General features: G+C 35.2%; 1 protein-coding gene across 1 annotated transcript in view; it reads right to left on the reverse strand.

Annotated features, from left to right (window-relative positions):
• LOC124635349 (BAI1-associated protein 3) overlaps window positions 1-2,089 on the reverse strand; it is a 48,127-nt gene extending 46,038 nt beyond the window's left edge. The window contains exons 1-2 of the mRNA XM_047171228.1: window positions 1,933-2,089; window positions 920-1,124 (exon numbers count right to left, since the gene is read on the reverse strand). Coding sequence (XP_047027184.1) covers window positions 920-1,124; window positions 1,933-2,089 — 362 coding nt within the window. The remainder of the gene's footprint in view (window positions 1-919; window positions 1,125-1,932) is intronic.
• Window positions 2,090-15,349: the final 13,260 nt, after the last annotated feature.

Raw genomic sequence — 15,349 nt, forward strand, 5'->3', positions numbered from 1 at the left:
ACATAAACTCATCTGACGAGCGCTGGCAGTTGCCGCTCCGCACTGATAAACCTTATCAACGAGCTAATGAATAAAATTTCCTGTGAACCATATGGACTAGTCGGAGTGCCTAATGGATTTTACTAGAGATACGCTGCTAAGTATTGAGATAAACTATTAAAGTAAATACCAATCTACTGGATTCGTTAAAAATAATGTTGAGTGACTAGATAAGTAATACATCCAAAGCGTAAAGCCTTTAAAAATACCATATTCATATCTAAATAAAAGCATAAATAAGAAACCTGCTGATTTAATCATGTTTTCTTTACTTCCAAATGGGGCTCCTGCTGTGAGTCAATTCATCTAACGACATCACATCTCTCACATCTTATTTAACACAATGAATTTCTTAGAATTAATATGTATTGCGATTGTCGTGATGCTCTAAGCCTTTGAAGGACGCACAAAAGAAAGCCTTTTATAAAAGGTTCATTGCACGTAATTTCAATTTATTGTTCACGATCATTCAAGCTTTACATAAAATTGCGTCTCTTGGACAAACGTAATAAAAAACTACTCCGACAGCTGGTGTTTACCTAAAATACGTTCTCAAGTATTTGGTTTAGGGGACATCTAATCTCTATTCGTGACATGTTTCGTCTCAGGGCCGTGAGGAGTTACCGCTAATTTGCAATTCCCCTCGCCTTGGGAACACGTTAATATCCTTCGAGAGCCTGTGATTTCCCCAATATCATTATTTGTCTTGATAGCCTTTGTTGAGCGGCGGCAAGAACCAAATCTCGAAGATTTAGCTAATCAATGGTATCTTTGAAATTTTACCTTCAAAATTCTATTTAGGTCCGAAAATGGCGTGCTATTGAGGATCACTTGGAACAAGTGTTGGTTTTAGTTTATGAAATGCAGAGGTTTCACTTACCCAGAATTGACAGAGTTGTCAACTTCAGGCCAAGAGAGGCGTCGTTTGCAGAATGCCATGGTGGGTTTCTCCGGCGGCTGCTGGTTGCGAGGCACACGCAGTGACCCTCCCCGGCGAGGTGGTGGCGCGGGCGCCAGGCAGTCCAGCGTGCGGCGCCTCGCACTCAGTGCTGATGCTCCTTCCGTTGGTACCACGCGAGGAAACCCTATGAACAATAAAATGATTTTAACACCGGTTTCAAACCACTGACTGATAAGTACAATTTATCTTAAGCCTACGAATAAATGTCTGGTGCTGTGGAATTGTTCAATTAAAGTTACCGCGAAAATGAAACGATAAGACCTAAAGTCAGTAAAAGAACTGACTGCCACCTTCTTTCACTCCACTCGTATGAATGTAATTCCTATTAATTCGTACGAAAATTGTCTCGTTAATTGTCCAAACAATTTTGCGTTTGACAGAAATCTCTAGAAGGTACTTAAGGACAAACACTTTTACCAAGTTCAAATTTTTCTTTCAAAGTTACAATCTTGCAGAAGAAAATTTTATGACGACACACTTTCAAATCTGGCACACTTTAACTTTTGAAGTCTTTAAGAATTCCTCAGCTTCTAAAACTGCTTCCGATATCAAAGTTTGTCAGGAATAAACAAACACGGAGCTTATTACATTATCCAGTACAGAGACTGACGTTCAGTCAACATTTTTAAATTATCCTTTATTTAGTTGATCAATGAAAAATGCAAAGTATGTGCGTTCGACATGAAAATTACGAACCCTTAGTATACCCACCAAAACTCGTGTTTATATTAACATTTTCAATTATTTATATGAATATATTGTTCAAAAATAACAAACAATAATTTTATACAGCTACATACATTTTGAATAGATACTCAGTATTTAAAAGAAGTACTTCATATATTGAGAGGACGCAAACGGCGAGCTTTAGTGTTTGTATTAAACTTCTCCAACATTCTTCAATAGCTCGGTATGACAGATGACTCGATTACCTCTCATGGTAGCTGTAGATGGTGGCGGCGGGTGCGCCTGCGACTCCTCGGCGGAGCGGTGTCGGGAGGGGGGCGCCCGGCGTGGCGACAGCGCCAGCCCCGCCACGCTGTCCGCCACGCCCGCCACATACTGACCCAGCGACGTCAGGAAACTCATGGCTGCGGTACACCACTCAGTTGAACAAAGCACTCATTTGAAACCATGCACTGATCAGTCAGTTTATTCTAACACTCATTTCATTCAACTTCTATCCAGTCAATTACATGTAGCACTCATCTCAATACACAGAACCGTCGGAAACGTTCACGGATTAACTCATCGTCGCACCCGTCCAGCTGTAGTCCACACTTCACCTGCAAAGAAAACAAAACATACGTGAACATTGAACACACGAACTGAATTTCTGAAATAACTGTTAATCCTTTTACGTCAGGACGAGCTTCTCCTCTCAAACTGACTTTCAATTAAGCCGAAAGACTTTGGGAACGAATGACACAATTGCGTAGTTTGAATAACGACATTCAGGCTTGGTGATATTGCACCGGGTTAATAGGAGACAATGTCAGGTTGCCAACCCCCCGTCAAACAGTGAACAGCATTATTGAAATATGGACACGAAGGGATATTGCTTTCCATTATTATAAAATCTGCACGTTTCCCTACAGAACAGAGGCATTGTCTACACAACAATTGTTTGAGGGCGAGGTCGGTGTCGGACATAGTCTCATCATGTCGGACCTGTACATATTTGTGATACAAGTAATAATACAACAGAGGTACAGCTTTCTTTAATGAAAACTATACCTGTACTTATTACATAAAAGAGTAATATTTCTAGAAGTTTCTTCTTCAAACATAAATAAAAGGGAAGGGGACATTACATAAATGGATTTATTTTCTAATATTCCCCGTACTCTCCTCGTATGTAAGCAACGGACAGCGGACGTCGAGATCAGCACATAAAAGCATTAGATAATGTTTGTATTGGAAAACACAACACCACCGGATACAATCACGTAACCCAGTCGCGTACAAATCATAATATATGTAATGTCATAGATTTTAAATTGAACATTGTATATACTCAGTAAGCAGAATCATATTTTATTAAAGGCTAGCAGAATACGCTATCAGCCGACTGTTCAGACTGCAATGTACGGAGCTCTAAAATGGAGATGTCAAGCCTCCTGAAGTCCAATTAAACTTTCGTCTTCTATTCTAAAATATTAGTAAAAATATTCGATTAAGTATTGGACCAATTGCAAGGTATCTTCAACTCGAAATTCAAGGAATCATTCATTCCAGGAATCTGGTAAATATCAAATATTAAAGGCAGCCTTCAATATTTTCAGATAATAAATTTAAGCTATAAACATTTTACGATTGTGGGGATTTTTCTCAAAAAGATGCCTTTTGTTACACTTTATGGACACTATAAGATTTTTTATTGAGAAAATTCATTATTTACCCTCCGGCCAGCGCTGTTCAGTAAAGGTTTGTTTAGATTAATTTCTACTGTTGCGATAAAATGAATACAAAGGAAAGCAATATTTTCCACAACAGTTACCTACTAATCTTTATATAAATAGGTACAAGTCTTCGGAAATTGAAATAACAAGTTTTTCACAATTAAGATTGGGCTTTTGGCCAGAATTATGTAATTGGTGGCTGAAAAATGTCGTGCAAACAGCTACGATTGCCAAACTTGAGCAAAATAAGCAAGGAGTTTCAGGGCATGTTTACTAGCAGTGAATCTATTATGTTAGGAGCCTGAAGCTCGGCCATAATCCCGCCTCTTCAGTACTTACAATATTGGGAATTGACCCCCGGCTAGAGCACGCTACAATACGGCCTACTGGGGTTTGATTAGGCAGGGCTTTGTTTAAACGGACCACACTATAACGAGCGACGACCGGTACGTTTCCTTCCCACATCCAATGGTTACTAGGTCGATTATTCCCCAATTCATTTCAAATATAATCAACAACACTGTTGGTCCTAAAACTTGTTCAAATATTCAATAATTCACAAATCTCGGAAGCTAAATCGAAGATGATAAGCAATTAAGTAAAATCAATAGCCTTGTAATAGCGCGATGGCATAGTGATCGCTCGCATTCGATACTTTTATTAAAAAGTTAGACTCAAGTATTTGAATTATAAATGAATCAACTTAAGGAAATTGCGTCTTTAACATCAAATCCATTACTCCTGGGGATAGATAACTTTTCAGATTTAATCCTTAAGAATTTTTGGATGAATCTAGAAGGCTTGTTTATTTGTATGACTAGGTACATAAATTCTTTAACCTAGATAATTTCTCGTTGTACCTTGTTGCAATTTTCAATTTCATCCAGATATAGGTAACCATTTATTATATAAATCATATTCATATTCATTTATTTGCTTTCCACAATGTTTGTACATAGATGTTTTAGTCTTACAGGTAAAAGTAACAATTATGGACTCTGTTTGGGCACAGCAATTTTAAGTATACAAACTAAGGCCTAAAACTAAATACTTATAACATTTTTTAAAACATTTATTATTAATCTTAGTTTAGAAATACTTAATTATTTATAATTATTGAAATCTTAAAATATGCTTAGTAGGTAATTACTTCAGACTTTCTGGGTTCTGACTACCCGTAACGATTGTTTAAGATATTTACAAAGTGTACATCTATTATATAATGAAAATAAAATAAAATTGAACTTATTGCACTAGGTAGGTACATTATTTTCTTACATTTTATATTTAAATCGATATATTGTAGCTTTATGTGCTTTTATTAACGGGGTACCTAATAACTTAAATAAAACTAATTAAGCGCTAAAATACCTACTCTTATATAATTAAAACATGTTTCACAAGCACAAGTCAATCTATACAAAAAATTAATATTCTCGTCGCCTAGTTGGGGCCGACTACTAAAGATCACAGATAGGCTAAATCAAAAGTTATTATGTTAGTTTGGAAAGGCGCAGTGTGGACAAAAGCGCGAATTTTGCAAATAGGTCGCCTCCTGTTTAAGGGTTAATGAACAAATTAAGGCGGGCCCCCAGATGGCTGCGTTGTTCCCTCGGGGCCACTCTCAGCTTGCTCGCCTTTAATTTCGTTAAAATGAGGTTTTTATCAAAAATTCACACCTAGAATTTTGGTATGCGACGTGTTTGTGAGAAGTATTGAATGTTGTGGTGTGGAGCTAGTACAGCATAATATTATTATTGTATGTATGTACAGAGTCCCAAAGTTTAATAATCTAAATACATTCTACGAAACATTACAAAGAATATTTCACAATTTATGTAAAAAAACATCAAAAAAAATTGTAATGGCAGGAGATTATAACATTGATGTTCTTAAAAATAACAACGTTACATTAGATTTTGAATGTTTATTATTAAGTTTCGATTTAAAATTGACGTTAAAGGTGCCAACCAGAATTCAATCTCAAACATGTATTGACAATTTTGCACATAATTATAAAGTTAAGTGTGAAGGAAAAGTTTTTGAATTTGCCTTGTCTGACCATACAGCACAAGTGTTAAAATGTCCTGTAGATAAATTAAATATTTTAAAATACTGGCGTGTAAAAAGACGAGATTACAATAAAGATAACATGACTAAATTTAAGAATACCATTAAAGAATTAACTTTTTCTGACTTATATGAAATTAATGATCCGAATGCTGCATATGATAATTTTATTGAAACGTTTAAACTTTTCTATGACCTCTGTTTTCCTTTCAAATTAGTAACTGTTAAAGTTATTAAAACATCCAATTGGATTTCAAAAGGCATAAAATTATGCAGTAAAAAAAAACGTGATATGTTATGGCGCTACAGGTCACAACCCAATTTGACAAACAAGACTAGACTTCTAAATTACTCGAAACGACTTAAAAAAATCATAAAACTAACAAGAAAAGCACAAAATAATTATAACATAAAAATGTCCACTAATAAACCAAAAACAACATGGAACATCATCAATAGCACAAAACCAAATCTCCCCAAAGAACCTATCAACAATATTAAAGTAGACGGTACAATTATTAGTCACCCTCAAGATATAGCCAATACTTTTAATGATTACTTTGTAGATAAAATTCAACCCATTCCAGGGTCTGGATCTAATCCTACAGAGCTTATCTCTAGCCGTAGAGACTCAATATTTGTTGCACCCTGCACAGAAACAGATATAAATAAAATTATAAAATCCTTAAAAAATACAAACAGCGTAGGCTACGACGGAATTGCTACAAGGGTCATAAAATATGTGTCAGAATATATCAGTGCGCCTCTTAGTTTTATTATAAATTTATGTATTTGTGCAGGTATTTTTCCTGATGCTTTAAAAACTTCAATAATAAAACCATTGTATAAAAAAAACTGTAAGGAAGAAATTAATAACTACAGACCAATATCGCTTATCCCCGTGTTCTCAAAAATTTTCGAGAAATATATATATCAAGAGCTATATGCATATATTGAGAAGAAATGTATATTGAACGACGAACAGAAGGGTTTCAGGGAAAAAAGGTCAATTAATCAGGCTATATATGAGTTTCTGCATAGGGTAACAAATAATGTGGATGCACGAGTCCCAGTCTGCTCTATCTTCTGCGACATGACACAGGCATTTGACTGTGTTGATCATAAAGTTTTAATACGGAAACTGGAGGCCTACGGTATTAGAGGCAACATCTCTGATCTAATTAAATCATATCTCAGCAATAGAAAACAGTACACAGAAGTTACAAAAATAAATTTTGACAAAAAATCAGAAGAAAAGTACCTCTCAAAGGAACGGACGCCTCTCTTTGGTGTCCCCCAAGGCAGCGTTCTCGGGCCCTTACTATTCATTTTGTACATAAATGACCTACCTAGAACAGTTGACCACCCAATCACTCTCTTTGCCGACGATAGTACTGTTACTATATCATGCAATAATAAAGACATTTATAATTATGACATTAATAAAACTTTGACATCAATAATATCATGGCTAGATCGCAACAACCTAAACATTAATTTAAACAAGACTAATATTATTCATTTTCAACAACGGACCAAAGTTACACCTGACATTAATGTTGTATACGATAATACAGTAATTTGTGAGTCTGCATCAACAAAGTTCTTAGGAATCATAATAGACTCAAAGCTAAACTGGCAGACACATATTGAGAAACTCTGTAAAAGATTAAGTTCTTCCGCATACGCATTATACAGACTATCCCCAGTGCTCAACTCAGATGCATTAATAACTGCCTATCATGGGATAGTGGCATCGCTACTACGCTACGGAATTATGTTTTGGGGAAACTCATCACACAAGGACGTAGCATTTAAAGCACAAAAGCGATGCATTCGAGCAATGTTTAATTTAAAAACAACAGATAGCTGTATGCCTTTCTTTAAAAGATTTAAAATACTTACGTTACCATGTCTATATATTCTTGAAACCGCCATTTTTGTTAAATTAAATCCTGAGCTGTTTCCACGATTATCTGATACCGTAGTGCGTAACAGACGAGATAAAGACAGACTTCGCCTTCACACATCAAAAACTAGTTTAATGAGAAAAAGCATTTTCTGTATGGCACCAATTATTTACAATAAAATACCTCAGGCATATAAAGATTTAAATATTAAACTGTTTAAAATAAAATTGCGAGATTTATTAGCGGATAAGTGTTACTACGACATTAATAATTTTCTAACTGACAATTTGTAACTAACCACTCATCTATATTTTTATTGACTGTATTCTTTAGCTGACATATTATGACTACTCACACATTTCTAGTAAAATTGACTGCTTGTACCTGACATTACCATTGTATAATTACTAAATTTATATGCCTAAAAGGCCAAACATGACTGTTACCTACCCTAATATTATAAGATCTTGCATGCTAATGTATGTTTACTCATGTTTATAAATAAAGGAATCTTATCTTATCTTATCTTATCTTATCTTATCTTAAATTTAAATATTTTAGACTAAAGTAACTCTTGTCTTGTTTGTTTTTTAATCGAAAATAATTCCAAGTATTTTTGTGAATTAATTCTTATTAAATTCATAATGTGTACATAGTGCAAGCTATTTTCAATTGTTTAATTATCTGGTTACCAACATTCGTAAAATGTTTAAAATGTCTATTTTACCTGGAAACTTTCAGATAAAACTTTTCTAAAACGATCAGAGTAGCTTTGACTAATACATTGGCTGTTTCATACTAAAGATGCTCCCGAGATTATCACGGTCAATCAACAATCTTATTCATCTTTCTAACTATTGTTAGACAGAAGTATAGACAAACAAACAAAAAAAAATTGTATCAATATATTTTTACATCAAAACTAAGTATATTATTATGAAGCTGTACAAACAATTTCCAAACTTCATTTAAAGTTGATATTGGATTTATTCAATGAAAATATTCAATTTTATAAAACCAGACTGAAAGCTGGACAGACTGGATCGACTCTCAGTTTCAATTAATTGTTTGCAGGAATTTCTGTAATTGGAATTTCATAAATTCATTTTTTACTTGCTTGTAAAAAAAATACAAGCTTAATCTGTTGAAAGGTTTTTTTTTTCTTTTTTCGTATCAATAAAGCGGCATCGAAAACATTGTAGGAACGAATTTCAGCAAATTGTAAGAAAAGCAATAATCATTGAATCAATCGCTTTGTCCCATTTTTTCATCTCTAAAGTCAGGAAGAAAATCGACTTTTGCAATTTAAAGAATATATCTGTTATAGCAAATACCAACTCTGAAATGATCCACAAAACAAATCTCTAGTATTCCAGTCTCAGGTTGTTTTCCTGTAACATTCAAAATTTATTTTCCTATTTATAATACAATTTCGCGAGAAAGGACCTACACTTCGTACAGGTAACGAAATTGTCATTCTCAGAACCGTGGATCGAACAATAGAATTAATTATTACGTAAAACAAAACGAAGGTGTGCTTCGGAAACGTAACTCCAAGCGATTCAACGCATTGAAGACAACGCTAGCTAAGCGTTTACATTGAAATATTTGAACGCTTTAATTTGTTCTTTAATTTGGCTTCATTAATTAATCATTTAGGTTAAAGCAATGAAAGATCAATTTGTGTACCTGCTACCTTTAAAACCAACCCTGACTGAATATGAATAGGTTAATACGCGATTACATCTCATTAAAAGATGGTTCTGTCTAATCAGCCATCGCGATCAGGCCTAGCCCATTACCAACTATACTGAGGTCGGCTTTCAGGATAATCGGGATGAAAAGGCACCAGTGTTATATCTACATTGTGCCTTTCCTCCAAAACATGTCCACAGCTTGTCGTTATGTTCTCTGAAGTCTATATATCTAGCATGTAGTTGTGGAATTAATAGCTCAAATACACCTCTTTAACAGTAATACAGTTTAATTTTTTTGACACTAATAAGACCTTATGGAGGTGAAACTGTTATAATATTTAGAGGGGACTTTAGAACTCTGAGCTAAGAGGGTCACATATTTTATGAGATGACGGTATAAATGGACAGTCATTATATTTTTCAGACTATTTGACACGTACTCGTAAATACAATTCAATTTAATTACACTTCAACATTTGTGGTAACACTCTTTTGTTGACACTCGTGAATGAACACACATTATTTATTTGTCCGTCAAAAAACAATACTCGCCTCGCTCATGTAAATTGGAGCACAACAAATTAATTATCAGTAAATGCAGGTGCAGTAAACAAAGGCCGCTTCGTAATTGCTTCGAAAAACACTTCGGTAATAATGATATAAGACTGGTGAAAAACATAAACGCGTAATAAACTTTAGAACTATATAATCATTATTAAGTATATCAAACTCTTCTACAAGGTGTTCATAGGTATATAAAACACTTCTACATTTATTCAATAGTTTTACAAATGATCTTATGATAGGGAAATATTAAAACTAAGTATCAAAATATCATTGTTAAGTTGATTTGGATTAAGACTAAATTGTAATGAGGCCAAAAATAGCTGAAAATGGTAATTTTCATAAGGAATGAGAACACATTTATGCAGAATCATGTGGTCCGATTCAAAGCCGACCCGCACACAGGGAAAGCAAAAATAGAATAAAATGATTTACCGCGGGGCTGATGTTCATTCACAACCACATCGAGTTTCACGCCAAAAATAAAAAGAGGCTCCGTGAAATAAAGGAAACGGTAACAGCACAACTGAATACAAATATATTAATAAAATAAATTACAAAATAATCTTTTGAGTCAGCTGGGTCTTCCTGTGGTTCGTTTAATTAAAGCTTCTACTTCACGTCGGACGCAGACTTGGCAAATAAACTTTCATGCAAATTGCGACGTCCATCTCCTCTGCCTCTTTTTCATTCGGTTTAGGTGCTTTAAATGTCATCTAAACTGGATTTTATTTAAAATTGCCATATTTCAATATTTAAGTTTTATTTATTACTAGCTGTTCTTCGCAGTTTCTTCCACGTCCTGGGAAAACCACTTCCCGAAACTAGGTAAAATGTGGAATTTGATCTTTCTCAGGCAGGCTATCTTGTGTACCAATATGAGCAATAAACAGACAGACTTTTTGCATTTTATATTATTAAGGATAAATATTTTAAGGCTTGCTTTTGCCCTCGCCTCACTGACAGTAAGTGACGGTCTGTTGACATACCTGATTAGAAAAAATCTCCTTATTTATGTATACCAAGGATCCTTCAGTAACGACCGAACATTTTGAGGTTCTTGCATAAATTCATTCTAGTGCTCAAATTGTCGGCTACTCATTATAAGATAGTTTCTGCTCTGGGGTCAAGTTTCCTTTATGCAAAATCGTAAAACATAAGGGGACATTACCGGTTCGTGACATTTAGTCGCAGTTTTTGTACCCGGCGCTGGTTACCTAATGAGTTCCGCTACTTCGTAATATAGCAATTGTGTTGATAAATTACAGCACAAGTTCAAGTGGACCACTTGTAATGGGCCGCCACTAACTCGCCAGTTAATTACGTGATCAATCAAATGATGAAGCAATATTTCATAACAACGTTATGTCAAAACCATACTACAAAATATTAAGATCACTTTTGTATTTACTGAAATATTTATTGTGATTAAAATAAGACAACACTCGAGAATACATCAACAGCGTACGCCATAATATGAACTTAGAAGAAAGAACAACTTAAGTAACTATACGGGTCCAAAATTACTTTTTTTTTTTCTTAGCCCCTATTGTCCCACTGCTGGGCAAAGGCCTCCCCATTTTGTTTCCACACCTCTCGATCTTTAGAGTTCTCCCACCAGTCAGGGTTGTAGGCGTCCAGATCGTCACGCCACCTCTTCCGGGGCCTACCACGTCTGCGGTGGCTATCCTGTGGTATCCACTGAGCAACAACATTGGCCCACCTGTCTGGATGCATTCGGCTGACGTGCCCAGCCCAGTCCCATTTTAATTTTGCTGTTTTTTGGCCCACATCGAAGATTCCTGTTTTGGAGCGTATGACGGTATTGCGTACTCGGTCCATCCGCCTGATACCTAAAATACTACGCTCCATTGCTCTTTGGCAAACCTTGAGCTTGGACTTCTGACACTCTGTGAGAGACCAAAATTACTTATTTCTACGTAAGTACATATAATATTTTTGCTAACTCCCAACTGACGAAAAGCACGCCCACGTAGGAATCATACAAACAGAAACTGTCGAAACTTAATTCGTCAAAATCCCATGAGGAAAAGAAAATTAGATTACATGAAATGAAAATATCCTGTAGGATTTTGCCAAAGATTACCGAATAAATCTTAGCCTTTACGATACGAAGAAAAATACTGAAACGTGATTAAAAAATATTTCTTGAAAAATATAATATCATATCGCTTAGCCCTAAACAAAAAGTCGGATGACATAATTCTTCGGCCGAGACAAAAAGAATGTCGTCCTCTTTTATGAAAATCTTGGGCATTTCTTGTCAAAGATTTAAAAAGTCTTCGTACATTTCTTATAGGTTAGGTCGGATACACTAATGAAGTTACAAGACGTTGTTCCGAAAAGAGCTGAGTATTTTACATAACACACGTAAAGTCTGCGGTGTAGTGGGAGCAATTTTTGAGCAAGCGTAATGCCTGTTTCGCTACTGTATAAAAGATCTTTCCGAGAATATTTTTACGTTATTGCATGCTTTGAAGACTATCGCGTGAGTCTTGTCGGAATTCAAACGCAGCAGTAATTGTCAAAATTAGACAGCCCATGTTCCGTTAAAAGTAGATTTTTGTAGACCTATGTAAACTAATTCCGATGAAAATGAACTTATTAAATCTTTTACGGGAATCCACTGTGTCGCCCGTGTTTTAGGTAGTTAGAATATAAAAATCTCAATCAAACATTTTGAGTACCTATTTTATTTTTATAACAGTCTAATCTACTAAATACTATGCTCGCCTAAGCATTGAAAAACGACTAATTTCAGGTGCAAGATGGTCGCATAAATTAGATTGGGTACTTATATTTATAGATCGATCGCTATAATTTAGTAAGTCTAGTTTCATGAAAATTTCATATCGTAACGTTAAGATAACCGTATGGAATTGAACTTTATGAGCCATAACATGTCATGTATGAATCTGAATAGTGCTACAATATTGTCTTAAGAGTACTTTGCAGTTCATTATTTGCTTTACAACTTTAGACAGAGTTAAGAAACACGACATCTACTAAAAGAACTAATGACCATAACATTTTGATACAGTTTCAAGAGTATACTGAAAATCTCTCTTCATTTATAAATGTGGTAATTGAACAGTGAGAGTAATATTGCTCGTAAATAAATACTAACCTAACTCCCTTCTCACCCACTTCAGAAACATAATGAGGTTCAACCGCAGTGTCTAATTTAGTACCATCTTACCTAAACTGAGCCACACGGTTGTACTCAAGATCTGTAGAATAATCCCAAGATTATAAAGATTTAGTTTAAGACCTTACAATAATATTATTCATACTAGAAAAGCTGTAAAATCGAAACGATTATGGTACACGTAATCATAAAGAATACGTTTTCCGTCCATTGTAAGTTGAAATGAAATTGAATTTTAGCCACGAATTCAGATTGAGAGTCCAGCTCCGAAATTACGAGTTTTCCGACAGTCAGTCACCGTTCCGACGTGTTTCATAAATGGGAATAGTCAACATTGGAAACGGCAGACGAATAATTAAAAAGAGCGCTGCTGTGGACTTTGGTTCCATCGGCGATTTTATGCAACAGCTTTAAAACGAGCTTTACAAAACCTTCGTCGAGTACATATATTTACCGTAGCCTCGCGGCCAACTAGACTACATATATATTTGTAAATGTTTAATTATAAGAAACGTTTGCATGTCTTCACGGACATTACTAGGCAATCATCTTCGTCTGAGCACACAAAACGTCACACAATGTTAACGTGTTGACTTATAGCCGTCACGTACAAATTAAAGTGTCCAATCACATCCCCGAGCGGAACGAATGCAGAGCTGCAATTAAGTGGCTCGATGCTCCGGCCTTCACATTTCGGCGTACCCCCACCTACGTACAGTTACGTTGTAAGACAAAGCTAAAGAACATCGCAGATACGGGGCACGTTCAACTGCGCGCTTGTCATGAAAGTAATACAATATAAACAAGTATTTTATACAATTTCATTGGAAAACTTGCGAAGTACAAACAAGAAAATGTCCTCGCTGAGAGAATGTATTATTTGTTTTTGAACGCAGTGTATGGTGGGTATTTTCTTTGTGTTGATTATGTATGCTTCAGGTAAGGCTTTTTATGTTATGCATTTTACCGTATACCTTATGGTTTTTGAAAGTGTGTTAAAATGAATGAGTAAAATGTGGTAAAATAGTTTATTATCAATATTTTACAAAAATAAATAACAACACACATTACCGATACAACAATACACAACATCACATAAAGAAGCAAAGTATATAACAAAAGTCAATTGCCAAATAAATATAATACTATTTAAAAATAAAGTAACAGAATTTGTAAACAAAACATTTAATTTAACAAAACATTAAACACAGTTTGATACAAAACTATTAACAAAATATAAGTTGACACTTAATGTTACTTAAGAACTTACCTAGCCTCAAGCGAAATACATTATGAGGGCGCGGAGAATCCTTCGCTATCCGTTGGCACTCTGTAAACTTCGAACGATCTCAGTTCTTTTTCCGATATCCGAACTTAATTTGCGACGTTTAAAAGCTTTTATTTCGGGAGAGATATTTGTTGATTTTTGCGAGGCTCAAATATGCAAAACCCGAATTCAGTACGTGATGAAGCGTAAGTGAGTCGAGTAGTCGGTGGAGGGGCGGCGCGGCGGCGCGAGGGTGCGTGGCGCGCGTCGGGCGGCTGGGCGGCGACTGACGTCCTCTGGCTCGTCCTGCCCGAGCCTCGCCCGGATCCCTTCCTGTTGATCGTGTACGCGACAGGTGATCTTAAACCTCTTTTAATCACTCATTTCTGTTTACAACTCTATCACTTTATTGATTTGTTGACCTTTGCTTCAAAGCTTAATTATTGTTATAGTACATCGCCTCGACTTTCCTTTAGCAATCTGCTCAACCTCGATTTTAGGAACTGCAGATAACGGCGATTCCGCTTATCGCACTGGCTATTGGAACATAAAAATCTTAATTTCTTCTTGACGTAACGTTCAGTGGGAATTTAAAATGCAATAGTAAAGTTAAACAGCTTTTTTACAATTACGCAACAAAGTACATTATTCACTGTTATATATTTTATACAGAAGAATTTAATAGATAAGTAAAGGTAATTTTTGAGGAAAATCTTGTTCATTTTCTTTACAACTTCTGAAAGGAACAAAGAAACCCACGAATAGAAAAATATATTATTATATTTCAACTGTGAATAAGATGCTTTTCTGTTGAAAATATGAAAACGAAATGTTAATATTTCAAACAAGAGTTTTATGTTTGAATGTGAAAATTGCAAGCAAGACGCTCGTAGCACATAGACGCGTAGTAGCGCGTAGCGAGCGTAGCAAATGTAGCGCGTAGCCGCTACGTTTCTTTCTTTCAGGGGAAATATACCAAGATTTAATGACTTCTGTGTATGTGGAGGAAAACGGAATATGTTGAGGGTATTATTGTATAAAGTTTTGGTGTACATTTCTGGTAGTGTATCTAGCAATGCCAAATACCTTAATTGAATTGAACTGAACAAATATAAATTGAACTTATCTGTATGAAGATGTAAAGTTTTACTAAGCCGATTTTGAAAAGTCTTCTACCAGTAGATAACTATATTTTTGAGTAGTAGTAAGCATTTTTTATCCTATAGGAGTAGTAACTTATCATATCGCTGCATAATCAACAAAACATATG

The sequence above is a fragment of the Helicoverpa zea genome, chromosome 12, assembly GCF_022581195.2.
Source record: "Helicoverpa zea isolate HzStark_Cry1AcR chromosome 12, ilHelZeax1.1, whole genome shotgun sequence".
Classification (NCBI taxonomy): Eukaryota; Metazoa; Arthropoda; class Insecta; order Lepidoptera; family Noctuidae; genus Helicoverpa; species Helicoverpa zea.